This window comes from Rhinolophus ferrumequinum, chromosome 23, assembly GCF_004115265.2.
Source record: "Rhinolophus ferrumequinum isolate MPI-CBG mRhiFer1 chromosome 23, mRhiFer1_v1.p, whole genome shotgun sequence".
Classification (NCBI taxonomy): Eukaryota; Metazoa; Chordata; class Mammalia; order Chiroptera; family Rhinolophidae; genus Rhinolophus; species Rhinolophus ferrumequinum.
The window spans coordinates 14,832,041-14,848,678 of record NC_046306.1 but is presented as its reverse complement, the minus strand read 5'-3'; the positions used below and the strand labels follow the sequence as shown (position 1 = coordinate 14,848,678).

General features: G+C 45.9%; 1 protein-coding gene across 10 annotated transcripts in view; it reads right to left on the bottom strand.

Moving 5' to 3' along the window:
• The window catches only part of PTPRT (protein tyrosine phosphatase receptor type T), a 945,146-nt gene that overhangs the window by 69,456 nt on the left and 859,052 nt on the right, over nucleotides 1-16,638 (bottom strand). For 8 of the 10 annotated variants that reach the window (XM_033094902.1, XM_033094905.1, XM_033094898.1 and 5 more), the window contains one exon: nucleotides 8,558-8,748. In XM_033094902.1, the coding sequence (XP_032950793.1) occupies nucleotides 8,558-8,748 (191 nt within the window). The remainder of the gene's footprint in view (nucleotides 1-8,557; nucleotides 8,749-16,638) is intronic. The other 2 variants (XM_033094899.1, XM_033094906.1) reach the window with 1 other exon arrangement.

The following is a 16,638-nucleotide window of genomic DNA, read 5'->3' as shown; positions in this document are numbered from 1 at the left end:
ACAGACTTCTGGTCCCCTCCATACATTGTCTCCAGTTCATGCAAGAGTTTCTCGGTGGCTGTCTCTGGGTCAACAGCTCTTCCCTAACCTTGAAATCAGCTAAGAGTTAAGAGGAGGTCTGTTCAGGGCTGTACCTATTACCTTGTTAATTCTGCTCAGGAAAATTGCGCAAGGAGTATAAAATTCCTATGTGTCTCCACAACTAGTTGCGCTTTAATTTCTCTTTTCATAGGCAGGCATCTTGGTTTCCCTGCTTGCAACATTTCAATTCTTTTATGTGTCTAAGCCTCTGAACACGTGTTTTTCCTCTATCCAGCCTTCTACTTTTTTTCAATTCAGTGTCTCATCTTTTGCAAAGCTTCTGATTGATCTTGGCAGCAATAACTGACGGAAGCAAAAACAAACACCACCACCAACACCCATGTACACCCTGGACCTCCCTCACTCACGTGTCTACAAAGCTTTTTAACCTGAGTTCTGTTATGTAATCTCATGGTGTGGTAAGACTACCAGCTCCCTTTACAGTAGGGTCTTTCTTTTCTTTATTTAGCTTTCTAACTATCTCCAGTGCCCCCAAACCGTACAAGGGACACAGTAGGTACTCAATAATTATTTCTAGCCAAATGAAGAAGAAACCTATACTGTCAGGGGTCCATGCTATGCAGCCAGACATTTCACAGAAGATGAATCAGGGACCCAGAGATGGAAGAGTCCTGTCCGAGACCATCCAGCATGTGGGAGCAGATTGAAAACCAGGTCTTGACTCTCAGTCAAGGGATTTTTCTACGGTGCCACCTGAAAGTTGCCCGCTTGGTTGGGGAGGGTTCCTGTATTAAACACCGAAAATCCTGTTTTGCTGGGTTACAAAGAGAATTCTAAGTGGAAAAACACAAATACACTCAGAGGAAAAGACTGAGTTAACAGTCTCTCCTACATGAACTCTCCTGCTGGAAAACCTTCCAAGTCTGAAACCACCTGGGTTGCTGATGTCTTTTGGCCACCCCCCTGGAAATGGCCCATTTCTCCTTACTGTCCATGGGGAGTGGAGGGAAATGAGAAGGTGGAGTCCAAGTTTTCCTGCTGTGGTCATTATGAGTTCCCAGAGTTGGGGGACAACCATGGTTTACCCTTTCATGATTTGGGCATCTGCCACGAAGTCCCTATGCCTTTAACCAGAATCACTCTCACCTGCAGATTGGGGAGCTGGACCAGACTCTCTCTGGGGTCCCCTGCAGTGGGGTGTTCTGTGACCTTGTTACCAACTGAGGAGAGAAAAAGTTGTGGGAGAAGCAGAAGGTCTACTCTGCCTCTGGAGGTAGCTCTGGGCAGAGGAGAGGGCACCTGGGGTGGCCTGACGCATCCATCTCCGTGGTGACACGCCACGAGGAGGCTGCCTGCCCACCACCATCACCCACAGATGGCTGAGAGGAAGATGGAAACACTGGCCTCTCCCCACAAAGCCATGTACACAGCATGTCCACCCCGAGCTGGACAATGAACAAATGTTTGCTCTTCACGAGGCTGCAGCACACTCCACCCGGCTGTTCCTTGTTGCTTAATAGTCTTAATGGAACTGTACTAAGCATATACCTTCTGGTTACCCTACTGGACTTGTCCCACCCATGAGGCTGACAGACGGCCTGGATTGCACTTCCTTCTCTCCAGCTCTTTGTGTTCCTTCTCCTCCCCAAACCTGCTTGTCTTCTGAGCATGAGGATGGTTAGAGTCACACCTTCCGACCACCTTCTGTTCACGTTGGCTGGCACGCTTAGGGTTTTCATTTCGGGGCAGGTGGGAGAATTGGGGCTGGGGGAAGGAGAGGAAGGAAGGCTCCACCATCCAAGATCCCATGCAGAAGCCTCCCGACTGTCATGTGGCTGTGTTCTGTAGGCAGGGTGGGTTTCTGCAGCCATCATATACTTCCGTGGGCATCAGATGTGACCAGCAGCAAGTACAAGTACAGCTGGTATGGTGATGGGTCTGTGGGCACAAGCAGGTCATCCACTGGGAACTCTGTGGATCTTTGTAGACCAGTGTCTCTCAACCTTAAAAGCACATTGTAGCCACCTGGAGAGATTAGACAATACAGATCGCTGGATCCCATCCCCCAGGGAATCTGGTTTAATTGGTCCAAAGGATGGCTTGGGCACTGGTGTTTTTATAACTTCCTCCAGGTAATTCTAATACTCGGCCAGGTCTAAATACCTCTAAGAGTCAAATCTGCATGGCAGGTGCAGTTAATTAGGCTTCCTTGAGTTCTTAGGAGTCCAAGGACCCTGGTCAATCAGAGCTGCTAGGACTTGAGATGTAACTACGGGGATGGTAGCCCCAGAAAAGTGGGTCCAGTGCGACTATTGGTAGGAGGGAGAGCCAGCTGGGCTACATACTGGTTCCTACATAGACACTCAAAATATCATGAACAGAAGTGCTCTTTGGATCGTTTTTTTGACCAACTCCCTCACCCTCATTGCATAAATATGTAAATGGAGGCTCCCAAAGGGGGAGTGACCTCCCCAAGGTCACCCAGATACGTAATGAAAGAGACAGGATTTGAATCCAGGCATTTTGACTCTCACTTCAGAATGTAATGATCCATACATGACTTCAAGTCACTGAGCTTAAAATATATAGTGAGAGACTCAAGTTTTTCAGGTCAAAGAGAACGAGCTGATTTTATGGCTCTTCATAAGATAATGTGTGTGGGCTTGTCTGGGCTCTGGGCCCAGTCTCCTGGTTCAGGCAATTCCGTCTTTTTTTCCTTGAATTATTGTCCCAGCCACATACCTGCCTCTGCTCTCTCTGCTCTGATCAATGCCAGATAGTTACATCTAAAATGCAAATCCAGCTTAAAAAATCCTGCTCCTTTCAATGTCTCCCCTTAGCCCCTCGAATAAAATCCAAATTTCTTAGCCTGACACATATCCCGTTGCCCCCACCCCAAGCCTACTCCTACTAACCATTTCAGCCCCATGCCACCCCCTCCCCCATAGTTTATGTACCAAACTACTTCTGGTTCTAGTAACTCAACTTCCTGTGCCCACCTCCATGCCACAGCTTGTTCTAGTCCGTCTGCCTAGAACAACCTTCCCTGCTTTTATTTGGTTCTTCCATGTCTGAAGCTTCGGTTTGGGCTTTGTGTCTCCCAGAAAGCCACTGGCCATCTCTTCTCAGGCCAGGCTTAATGCACCCTACCCCCAAGGACATGTCTCTCTTGTGACATTTTGCCAAGATATTGAAATGATCAGTTTCTATCCTGTCTGTAAGAACAGGTTCTAGGTTCCTCAGAATGCAAGGGCTCTGTCCATCTCATCTCCCTACTTCTTAGAGCCTCGTACAATGCCTGGTCTATGGAAAGTGCCCCAACGTCTTAGTTGAAGTTCCTCGAAGTTCAGTCCTTGGTCCTTGTCTCTTTCTATGCTCATTTGCTTGGTGACTTTGAACAGGCTTGTGGGTTTACTAGCATCTATATGTCAATGAGGCTTTGACCAAATTCCAGACTCATATATCCAACTACCCACTTTCCATCTCTACTAAGGTGCCTAATGGACATCTCAAACTCAGCTCAAAATGAAACTCACAATTGCCCCATTGCCCCGTATCTGCCCTCCCTACAGCTTCCTCATCTCCGTGGGTGGCAACTCCATCCTTCCAGTGGCTTAGAGTCACCTTGAAGTGCTTTTTCTCACATGCCACACCTAATGTGTTAGAAAATCCTGTGGGCTCTATGTTTAAAATATATTTAGAATCCAACCACTTCTCACCACCTCCCCTGCCACACCCTGGCTTGAGTCACCTCTGTCTCTCACCTGGATTCCTGCTGTGGCCTCTTACCTGGTCTCCCTGATTTTACTCTTGCCTTCTTATGTCTAGTCTCAACATATTAGCTAGAATGAGTCTTCCAAAACAACATCAGATAATTATCACTTGTCTTCTCAAAACTCTGCCGTGGCTTTTGTCATGCAGGGTGTCATGCGGGGTCTCTAGTCCCGCTCCCCGCATAAGAACGCAGGATATGGTGAGGCCAAAAAAGAACACCCCCGGAGCCATAGGTAGGGGCATCATACCACTATAGTCTCACTGGCGGCTGGGTTGGAGACACAGGAGGCAGGAGCCACACGATCCGCAGCCAGCCATCCACTTGTCTTTGCCAACCAATCTCACTTGCTAACTGCAATCCGCCTCTCTGCAATCCACAATCCACACTCCGCCGCGCCGCGCCACGCCACGCCACACACCACCACCACGCTAGCTTAGCCACGGCAGCTTTATCAGTGGCTAATGGCTAACTGGTAACAGCCGATGGCCAACTAGTCACAGCTGATGGCCATCTACTACCCGAGCCAGCACCTTTTCACGTGAGGCTGAGAGCCTGGAAACTGCACTCCTGGTTCTGTCCCCACACTTTCCATTTCATTCAGAGTAAAAGCCAAAGTCCTTATAATGGTTTAGAAGGCACAGTATGGTCAGCTCCCCTCCCCGCCTCTTTTATTTCTCTAGTGTCTTCTAATACTTTTACTCCTTGCTCACTAATGCCACCCCTGGCCTCCTTGTACATGCCAGATATATTGTTCCCTTGATCTGGAACTCTCTTTCTCCAGATACCTTCCACCATGTCTCTGCTCAAAGCTCACCTCCCAATTAAGACCTGTCCTTCTGCTCCACTTAATACTGGAGCCTTCTTCACCTCATGTCCCTGGAATGCACCATCTCCCTTCGTTGCTGTACTTTCTTTTCCCATGGGACTTGCGCAAGATTGTATCATCCCAAAACTGTATTTGCTAATATCTCCTGCTCTGCGTTCTCCTTTAGACTCTTGCAGTGGTCCCTCCTTCCATCAGGAGATGGAATCTAATTTACCTTCCCTAGAACACAGGCAATTAGTACTTGCTTAGAACCACTAGATGGTGGGAGGTAGGATGTTGTGTGACGTCCAAATCTAGGTCACAAGGGCGATGCGCTTTCCACCTTGTTAGCTAGGAGGCTCACCTTTGAAGCTATGAACTACCATGTGAGAAGTCCAATTCTCCTGAGGCTACCATACTGTGGAGAAGCCCAGGCCACCTGTAGGTGTTCCAGCTGACAATCCCGTTGAGATCCCAGCTGACAGCCTGCATCCATTACTAGACATGTGAATGACACGTTCAGATGCTTTTAGCCCCCACCCTTAGAGCCTTCCAGTCAAGGCTTGAGACATACACCATGGATCACGGACTATCCCTGCCGTGCCCTCAGCGAGCATAAAAAAAATTGGTTGTTTTATGTCCCTAAGATTTGAGGTAGTTTGTCACACAGCAAATGGTATTTTTCCTTAGCATAGTCCATGGTGTACTAACATAGTACATTAAGTAAGTGATTGTAAAATAACTTAATTATTTTTAAGCCTATTGCTTATTTCCTGTTTTCCCTGGTAGAACACAAGCTTCACGAGGGCACGGATCTTTATCCCTGTGGTTCAGTGTCATGTCTAAAATATCTAGAACACGCTTGGAAATAGTAAATACTCAGTAAAAATTTAATGAACAACTTTGTAAGTGACTGTACCACTGAATGGAACTTTAGAAGACACCACTTGCTATAACTGAGAGGTCCCTTATATGTCAACTTGTCAAACCCACTCATTTATATGAAAAATCTGACGGGGTAGGGGCATGACAGGCAAGAAACAGAGCACACAGCATGTTGGTCTGAGAGTAAGCTTGGAGACCCAGGAGTCTTACGTTTTACAGGATGGATCTGTGACTCTTATGCTCAGTAGGTAGACTTCAGACATCACAGGAGCTTTGATGATCAAAGCAATAACCAGCTATAGTCTAAGAAAGTGAACTAGCACATTGTGGAAAGACTCCTATTAAGTAACGCTTTCCAATTAACCTCCAGTTAATCAGGAAATGCTGTTAACAAGAAACTAAGCATTCCAGCTAACTGATGAATATAATTTGAACTAATTGAGGTCAAGGCTAGTCTAGTTAGTGATATTTCTGGTTGAGGTCCAAATAATGGAACAACGTGTGTAATTTCCTTCCTCATTATAAAAGCAGTTCATTTCCATGCCAGGAAGTTTGGAAAGCAAGCAAACAAACAAACAAAGAAACATTGTATCAATGTTCAAATTCCTCACCTTTACCATTGTCTTATAGTTATGGAAGAGTGCTAGAGACTGAATATTTGTCTGTATGATTGTGTCCCCCTAAAATTTATATGTTGAAACTTAATCCCTAATGTAATGGTGTTAGTAGGTGGGGCCTTTGGGAGGTGCTGAGGTCCTGAGGGTGGAGCCTCATGAATGGAATTAGTGCCCTTATAAAAGCGATCCCACAGAGATCCCTCGTTCTTTCCACCAGGTGAGGACACAGAGAGAAGATGGGTGTCTATGAACCAGGAAGCAGGCTCTCACCAGACACTGAATCTGCTGAAGCCTTGATCTTGGACTTCCCTGCTTCTAGAACTGTGGGAAATATATTTTTGTTGTTTATTAAAAGAAAGAAAGAGAGAGAGAGAGAGAGAGAGAGAGAGAGAGAGAGAGAGAGAGAGAGAGAGAAAGAGAGAAAGAAAAGAAAGTCTGGAAAATGCAAAAAGGCACTTTTTTTTTGTTTAAATCAATCACACAGGGATGGATGCTTTTAAAAGAGATCTCATTCAGAAAGCAAATTGTACCAAAGTAGCCAAATGTATTTGTGTTTTTATAATTAAATATTATGACTGACATATTAAACCATCATGATATTGAATATGCCTTAACAAACAACACACCCTCTCTTGACTTCGCTCCACAAACATCTATGTAGGTATGCATAAGCATATGCACATACACACTTTAAGGGGTTGGAATCATTCAGCCAACCCCCCCTAGGAAATAAGGCCCAGGTATGGGAGGTGATGAGTATCTCCTTCAATTCTTACCCCAATACCTTCCCTAAATTAGTAGACTGAGCATATGAAAAAATGCTGTTTTACTTAAACCAAATTTGAAATTAACTGCTGGTTCTCCTGAGCTGGTAATCACTCACCTCCATTGACATAAATGTTTTTGTTCTCGTAAATGTGTCAAACATGCCCCATGACACCATGTTTTACACTCTCATAAAGTTTTAAGACCAGACTGGCCCTTAGAAATCTCCTTATCCAAACTCTTCACTCAACGAAGAAAACAATTTTAAAACTCAGGTAGCAAAATGATATGCTACCATCCAACAGTTTGTTGTACAGGAATCCAGCTGTCTGGACCCCGAGTTTAGCACAATTTTATGACCTCACTTAGCTTCTGAAATAATTGCTTCGTAAGCTCTTTCTCAGAATATAGCCTGAGAAATAAACCTAGTCTGCATTATTGAGAATTCCAAATGTGGACCGTCTGCGTCAGTGTGTTTTCACTGTACACAGTAAAACTGAACCGAGCATATTTGGGGCAGAGGCTACGTGTGGAAAAGAAAAAAAAAACAAGCCACAGAAAAAGTAGTTCATATCACTCAGAGCCTGGCACGCAGTAGATGGCTCCACAGATATTTTGGGGAGGAAGGAAGGGAGAGGGAGAGAGGGGAAAGGAAAAGTGAAACAAGAAAATCGTCAAGGCTGGCTGCAGCTGGATTCCAAGCTATGTGAGGAGGGTGGCAGAGTCCGTCTGGGGCAGTAAGACAACATCTTAAAGAGTTTTCTCTTCTGTTCTATTTCACTTTTGTTTGTTTGTAAAAGGTGAGGCCTAATGGGCAAAGTCTGAAACCCATGGAGTGAGACAAAGAAAGCGAAATTGTTCTGCATAGTAAAGGGAGGGGAGAGTGGGAGGTCTTTTCCTGGCTGCTGGAAAAATAAAAATAAAAAAAGGAAGTTTTGAGGACGCTGGAAAAGAACTTTTGGGAAGGGCAATGGATGTAGAGACCTGTGGGGAGACCAGAACCTTAGGACGACGGGTATTCAGGCGCCTCCTGTACTTTGCTGCAAGGTCTCAGTTATTCCCCAAACCTCATGTTGTCAACCGCCACTCGTGTGAGAGGTGCTTTGGGGAGGGAGGAAAGGATATCTGATGCAGAGGTGAGGAGATGGTGGGGGGGGCGGGGGGGGCGACAGCAGTCGCTGGAGATGAGGTACTGACTTGGGGCTGAGAACAAAACAGATGCATGGTAATGACACAAGAGCAAGCAAGCCTCCCAGAATCACTGGTGGGAGAGATCTGCTGGCGTTCCTACAACCTGTGGCGTGGGGTTTAAGCCAGTCTAGCTTCTTACTGAAGGGAGCTGGGACTCCAAAGCATAGAAAGTTTGGAGATAACTGGGTTATGAAAGGAAGAGAGAGAGAGAGCAGGAGAGAAGGAGGAGGGTAAAAAGGAAATATCAGAACCTTTTAGATGGTGCCTTCTCAAATGTAAAGGGTGCACAAATCACCCAGGATCTGGTTCAAATGCAGGTAACTGACTCAGTAGGTCTGGGTGGGACCTGAGATGGTGCCTTTGCAACATGCTCCCAGGTGACACTGATGCTGCTGGCCTGGGGACCATACGTTGAGTAGCAAAGCTTGAGCACCCATAAGCCTTTGCACCCATCAGGAAGTTTCGCTGGTCTCTTACCTCGTACTCCTCCTTGAACCCGTAGCCCTGGCCTCTCTTCATCTGGGTGATGTGTTGCAGGAGGTCGGCCACCCGGATGGCCGGCTGGAACTGGTCGCGAGGATAGCTCATCTCCACGGGGTCGCAGGCCCGGTAGGGGTGAGTCTGGATCGTGAGAGTGGGCTGGGACAGCTCTCCACGACTGCCATCTGCTTCAGAGAGAAGGCAGCAGAACAGATCATCACCTATGGAGTTTTGTCCTCTGGCCTCCATGACTCCCCCGCCCTGGACCAGAGGGAGGGCAGAAGCAGCTAACTCAGGATTGAACGGATGAGGAAAGAGAGACACACTGCTTCCCTGGCATGGCCTTCGTGGTAGATTTAAAAATCAAAACAACCAACCGACCAATGAAAACAATAACCCTTGGTTCATTCTATGTCAAGGGTGTATGTTGAGGGAGTAGAGACAAAGCCCAGGTTGGCTGTCACCCCCAGCCTCTCTCAGTCCTTCCTCGAGCCTCGTCAGGGTGGTCTTGGCCAATCCTGGCCAATATCAGAACCACTAAGAAGCCAGACAGGCTGGACATCGGGAGTACCCTCCCATTTAGGAAAGAGAGTACCTGGAAATAGTCTCCAGTGCCTGCCTGCAGGTGAGGAGAGCCTCAGGTCCCTGGAGATCAGAGCCACATGTATGCTTTTAGGCCAGCTGCTTGCATCCCTGTGACCTGGTTTGTCTACTAGTTTGTTTCCTTTGGGTTGTCCATGGGCAAACTGGAACCAGTGTTGGACCCCCAGCTGATGGCAGTGACCTTGACCCTCTCATCCACTCTCTCCAGCTATGGGCTCTGCATCAGTGACCACCTGCTGCCTACTGTTTAATGTCCCTACCACTTAACACTCTTGGTCTGGGGGTGTCACTGAACCCAGCTTGCAAGTAGGAAAGCCCGAATTCCTCCTCCAGTTCTGCCAGCTACTTCTCCCATGCCTGGGTCCTGTGACACATCTTCACAAATCTCTCCTTGATATAAGATTGATATTCTCCCGATAATAATCTTTATACCCACTGATTTGCTTTAACGCCCTTCATTAGTTTGGCCACCCTGGAAACTGATGCCTCTGCTCCCCTGGGAAGAGTAAGACCACTTTCTTGTCCTACCACCTCCGTGCTGGCACTCCTTGTTGGTCTTTCACAGACAGCTCATCTTTCCCAGAACTATCTGGGCTTGGTCTGCTCAACTTCCTCCCGAAGACATGGACAGTCTAGGCCCTGGACCTTCCGTTTGTGGCATGCACGAGACGAGAACAGCCAGATTCCATGCGTCTCACCCAGACACATTCAGGCACAGCACAGCACCCATGCGGAGCCCACTAGGCCCAGGCTGGACTCAGTCCCTGGGAGGCTGAGCATATATTCCTGACTTTTTGCAACGTGTCTTTTCAAAAATCCATGTTTCCTTCAGCTTGGTTGTCTCTCATGTCACCACAGTCCACCAGACATTGATTCTGTATGTGAAAGTGAACTTACCTCCTATGTGACAGCATGAGAAAAACTGCTCCTGGTAAGGAAAGAATTGCCCATGTCATGATCTAGAGCAGGGCTGTCCAAACTTTTTTCAACGGTTTTCACCAAGGGCCACATGCGGTAAAACACACAAACAGCCGGGCCACTCACTCGAGGTGAAGTACGTATTGCCTCACCTGGTTTATTTAAGTAAACTAAATGTATTTTTGGAATTTGCTGCGGGCCAATAAAAAATGGATTGCAAGCCGCAGTTGGCCCGCGGGCCGCAGTTTGGACACCCCTGATCTAGAGTGTACGGCTTTATGCACATGGCAGAAGGGCCTAGGTGAGATGTTAGCACAACCTGTCTGACTGCACACGAAAACACTGATAACGTTTTCTCCAGGGATTTTAAGGAACAGGTAACACATCCTCACTGGAATTGCTTAAACGTAGCGCTTGGCAAATGTGGGGGGCGGGGGCTCCCCTTCTCCATCGCACCCTTGTGATCAGGAGTTAGATTTATCGAGAACTCTCTCTGCCAGGGGCTCTGGTAGGCAGTGGTCGTGCACAAAGTGAAATAGGTTCCACCCTCAAGGCTTAGATGGCCTGGTAGGCAAAACAGACAAGAAGAACCATCTGACTCACAAGAACGGGAGCCGGAGACAGCAAGCGCATTTAGGTGAAAGCAAGGAGGTTGAAAGGGAGTGAAGGTGGTGGGAGGAAAAGGGATGCGGGCAAAGCTATAAGAGATGGTGAGAGGTCGGTCTGGAAAGGCCGTGAATGTGTAAGAACCTTCAAGCCGGGGGAGGCGGTGGGGAGAGCCGTTGGGGAGTTTTAAGCAGAATCCTTTTCTTTAAAGACTCACACTATTTCTTGTAGATGTCATGCGTGCTTCCTGAGACCAGTGCTCCTGCGAGGGATCGTGTGGTGGGGTGGGGGATGGAGAAGAAAGCAGTACTGGCTGCACTGTGTGATTCCCAGGGAAGGATGAGCTGGAGCCTGGTGAATGTGTCCTGGCTAAGCCACCATCACATTTGGGGACAGATTTCTTCAGAGACCCAGGGTCTCCCCAAGGACCCGAGGCACGGGCTGCCTGGCAGAGACAGGCTTCTTAGGAATGGGCGCCTGGCAATTTCTGTGTGATGTCAAATGTCTGCAAAACCGAATCGCTCCCAATATGAATATTTTCCCTAAACACATTGCTAGACAGACTGTAAACTCGGTGTCAGCAAAACCAACACTGGAATGGAAAATAAATGCGTTTGGAATTGAACAACTTGTGTTGCTGCAACATTTGTAATAATGTCAGTGGTGGTGCTAATGACGTTTTGAAGACTTGGAACCAAGGGATTTTCAAGGTTTATTAATTCAACTAGTTGGACGCCTTCTTCCAATGTATCTTGCTTCACCTATTCCCTTATTAACCTCTGATAACGCAGAAGCGATGCCTTTTATCACACCCCATTTCACCAGACGTACTATACTTAATTTTCCATCATTAGGTTTAATGAAAACCCAATTTCACAACTCACTTCTCTCAGGAACCTGCAAGTAATGCTATGTTTTTATCAGCCCCAATTAAAAAGCGTTATGAAGTTCCTATTCGAGAGGGAGCCTTTAAACTAATGTGTGATTCTGCCACTAATTCAACAAAGACGCTGGAATTCACACGCTGCTCATAAAATGTAACTCAAACCAGCTGGCCCAGGGAGAGAACATTTTTCATTTTTCTCCTCACCAGACCCTTCATGTTCATGCCATTTCAACTTCGTGTTTATGGGTCTTGCATGTTTATTTATCACATAATAATGTTTTGGGTTCCTTCTGCACTTTTTCGATAGCTGTTGCTGAAGCCTGTGAATTTTCTTGCAATAACTCTTGTCACTGCTGGTGAGGGGCCAGTGGGGCAGGCAGAGGGATTTTGGCGACGTGTATGAGATCCCAGGGTCCCACTGTCCCTCTGTTTCCCCTTTTCTGTCTCTCTACCAGTCCCTCTTCCTTCTTCCTTGGGTATCTGGCCTTGACCTTCTCTTTCTTTTTTATCCCCCTGTTCCCAGCCATTGCAGACTCCCCTCCTGCTTCAGCCACCTATTTTCAATTACTCGCTAGGAATTGCCACTCCAACTGGTGAGCAAATATTTACTGAGTACCTCTATTATACAAAGCACGGTTTAGACACCATGCACATACCGGAGGGTGGAGGAAAGTGTGTTCCGAAGGAGATAAGCGCACCGAAGCCCTTACAGGAGAGAAGACGAGATAAGATAAGATGTGCATAAACAAGTCTAACAAAGGTGGGAAGGCACAGGCACCTAGGTGACGTGCTGCAGTTAGGCACCATGGAAACGTGTCCTACGCTGTAGGCCCCACCTCCGTGGGTTTTGCCATCCTTATGTACAACCTGTATCAGCACTGTCCGATAGAACTTCCCGCAGTGATGGAAGTGGTCTCCATCCGCGCTGTGCAATGTGGTCGCCCCGACCCACATGTGGCTACTGAGCGTTAGAAATGTGGCCAAGGAACTGAATTTTCCATTTTCACTTTCATTAATGTAAGTTAAATAGTACATGGGGCTACTGTCTTTGGCAGCACCCATCTGGAGAAAGAAGGAGAGAGGGAAAGGGAGAACACTCTGGAGTGACACTGTAGGGCAGAGAGGTCCGGTGGAACTAAATCGCAAGCCACGGATGTAATTTAAAAGCTTTCTTGTAGCAGCATTAACTGAGGGAAAAACAAACAAGCAAAATTAATGTCAACAAGACATTTTACTTCACCCAATGCATCAAAATAACATTTCAACCTATCGTCAGGATAGCATCGTTAATGGTGTGTTTTGTATTCATACTAAGGCTTTGAAGTCCAATGTGCATTTCCGTGCAGACCAACCATCTTTCCAGGGCTCGACACCCCATGTGACTACCGGCTACTGCATTGGACAGCACAGGTGCACACAGACTTACCTAGAGCCAGATCAAGTTCTAACGAGAGTTAACTTAGAGCTAGAGCAAGCTCTAAAAAGATATTGATCTAGCAGAAGATAGCTCTAGCACCTCACGGCCTGATTGAATGACATACGAGGACAGATGTATTCTACGCTTGCCCTGTTCAATATGGAGGCCCCTAGCCACCCATGGCCACCAGGCCCTTGAAATGCGGCTAATGTGACTAAGAAACTGACTTTTTTCTTTAGCTTGATTTCAATTTAAATCGCTGCGTGTATATTGAATAACGCAGATCTATAGAATTATGTCTTCAATTTTTTTCTTTAAATCAACTTTCAGCCATATAGATGTTTTACTTTATCTCCTCACGAAGGAGAGTGAAACATAAAACCATGGGTGTGACACGTTTGGTCTTAGTGCGCGCTAAAATGTTTATATAGCTGCTTAAGAAAAGGCCTGCCCGTGTCCCACGAGAGGAGCACAATTCACACCCTGAGAAATGCTGTAAGTCTGGGTCTCACACGGAATGGGGCTGGTCTCCTTAATCCACCAGTTATGGGCTGTGTGATCTTGGCCAAGTGACTAATGTGGCCAAGTGATCCTCGGCGTCTTCATCTATAAAATAGGGAAAAGAAGTGTAGTGAGGATTCAAAGAGATGACGCATGGTAAGCACTCATACAACGCCTGGTATCTGGTCAGTAGTGGAGAAACAACAGTTGTTCTGATGTTGTACAAGATATCCTGTTGGACACAGGAGAATTCACAGACTGGCGAGGGCATCTGGGGAGTCTTTTAGCCTTTCTCTCTTCTTTCCTTCCCGACACACTCCATAGCCATCCATTTCATTCCATCCTTGCTGCTGTTACCCTAGTTCAGGTCCCCATGATACGACTAGTCCATCAGGTTCCTAGTGGCTCTGTTTTCATAGTTCTTTTTACACAGCTTTGATCAGGTCGTTCTTTGCAAAAGCCTTCACAGAGTCAAGACAAAATTTCTTAACTAGCCAATCAAATTCCTGTAGTTTCTGGCACCAGCATCTGTTGTTTATTTCATCTATTATCATCTCTCTTAAATCTAGGCGCCCTTTAGGGCAGAAGAGCCTAAAGAGGGGATGGGTAAATATTTAGAGACTTCTAACTAAAAGGGAAGAGTGTCAGAAAGGAGAGAAGGTTTGAGGTGGGGAGGAGGCGGGTTATCTGCTCAGAGTGGAGATTTCATTAGGGCAAACACAGTGGGGTCTGTGGCAACAGCAGGGATTAGTATCGAAGCACAGAATCGGAAGACAAAACTTGGATTCTAATATGAACTTCGATTTAAACCATGGGACTTCAGATAAGTTACTTAGAGCCTAAGATCTTTAGTTGTAGTTGGCAACAGAGGTGGCGATGATGATGATAACGGCAGTTAGCATTATCATTTAAGGAAGGTGTTGCAAGGGTTAAGTGGGATTCCATTGGAAGAAGCCTCAAGATGGCACCTGAATAGCAGGCAATAATACCTCCTCTTCCCTCCTTCCCCAAATACCAATAAAGCCTCAACAACATAACCTTGTAAGAGCACCGGAATCTAAGTCTGTCAACTAACCTAGTTGTCAGAATGTGGGAGGAATAACCACTAACTATCTCAGTATCACACTTGATATGTGCATGAAGATGAAGAAGGCTTTGTTTTGTCCAAATTCCTTAAAAATCTCTGAAGTGGTATAAAATCATCTTTCACCTGATTCGACATAGGCAATCTCCCCTCTAGACTTGGAAGAGATTGCAATGCCTTTGCTGAAGCATCTGATCCAGGAGTTGGCTTGTGTTTAGGAGCCATATTGTAAGAAGTATCTGTTCTAAATGTCTGAATTCTAGATTTACACTAGGATAGGTGTGTAGATTTGTGAGCCCCAAGAAACAGTAGATTCACACCTCCCATCTCATCTCCACTCAAGGTTCTGCTCTCACTCATTGTAACGGCAGATGGAGTTACCTTCTCTTTCTTAAGTCTGACCAAACGTATAGAGCTGAACTTGTAAAACCAAGAGTAAAGAGAAGGCCATTCTACTGCGTCATTGAAATGGATATTATATAACTGGCAATGGACACTGGCATAGTTTGTAACTTGAGGTAACACTGGCCTGAAGGATAGACAAGAAATGCTTCATCTTTTCCTATTTCCTTTCCTGGGCTCAGAATCAAAGACCCTACTCAATCAAATATGGAGGGGTGTGTGTGTATGTGCGGCATCTCGAAGCCCTTTATCCCCCTCAATCCCTTTCACTGGGGTCTCTGGCATGGCAATGACAAAAGAGAGTGGATAAAGACTTTTGTATCCCAAAATGGGAAAGGTGACTTCTGGATTCATTTATTCCTTCTGATAAATCAATCCTCCCCATTGTGGAGAGAGCATGAATTCCTTCTTCCCCAACACTCATATCAGATGGCCAGATGGCGTCAGACAATCTGCAGAGGTATGGGAGCTGTGAACATCCATTGCTCCACCTTCTCAAACCACAAGAAAAGGATTCCAACCATTTAGATGGTGAGGGCAACAGTGAGGATCTGCCTGCTCTGTTTATGGCAGATAACAGTCCTGGAGAGATCTCTTCTCTTTTAAAGTTAAGGACAGAAACAAAACACCATGGGTCTTAGAAAAATCCACCATGTTCAAAATAAGGAAAATGACACTCTTGGATGCAGAGAAAAATCCAGTTTTCAAAAGGAAAAAAAAAAAGCCGTCAGTATTGGCTATTTACCCAACTGCCATCCCCTACCTTCTTCCTTTCTGGCAGAATACTTACATTACTTTGGGTGCCCACACATTCCCCATGTGTCTCAGGAGGATGACCCTATTCCTAGATCTAGGAGCAAATTCTGAGATCCTTAAGGCAATCAGTGTTCCTAACCCTTTTGACAAATTTTCAGAAACTTTCAACGAGCTAGGAGGGGAGTTCTATTAAATTGTTCTTGGGAAAGATCTTACTGCTCCGAAGGATATCCCAATGGTCCTTCTCTCCTACTGGGTATTACCATATGTGGATTTGATGCTCAGAACTGCTAAAGCAATCTTGCATCTATGAGGGGATCCAGGGTGAGGGCAATGCCACCTGAGATGGCAAAGTTGAGAACTTGAAAGAGCTTAGGTCCTTAGTGACATTCTTGGGCGTCTCATTCTGCCAACCCTGGAATCTGCTCTAACTCTTGATTTCTGGTTTTGTGAGATAATACATCAACTTATAGTTTAAGCAGATTTAATTTTGTTTTCTCTGTTACTGGTATCTTAATCTACACAACAGAAAACAGAAATGCATTTTAGAGAATATGGAAGAATAAAGGAAGGGAAAGATTAAATAATGAGACAACAGATTTTTCAAAACATGGATCAAGTTAAGAAGCAACTAAAAAAAAAAGAGCTTGCAGGGTCAGGCAAGGGGAGACTGTGAGGAAACAAAAATGCAACAGTAGAATTTAAATGGACATTGGAATCTGGAATGAGAAGAAGCAGCAGGCAGAAACTTGTGGAGAATTACTTTGAGAACTTGGTGGTGAAAATGCAAGGGTAGACCTGCACTGGGTGGCAATTTTTCACAGAACTGGAACAAATAATCTTAAAATTTATATGGAACCACAAAGGACCCTGAATAGCCACAGCAATCTTGAGAAAGAATAACA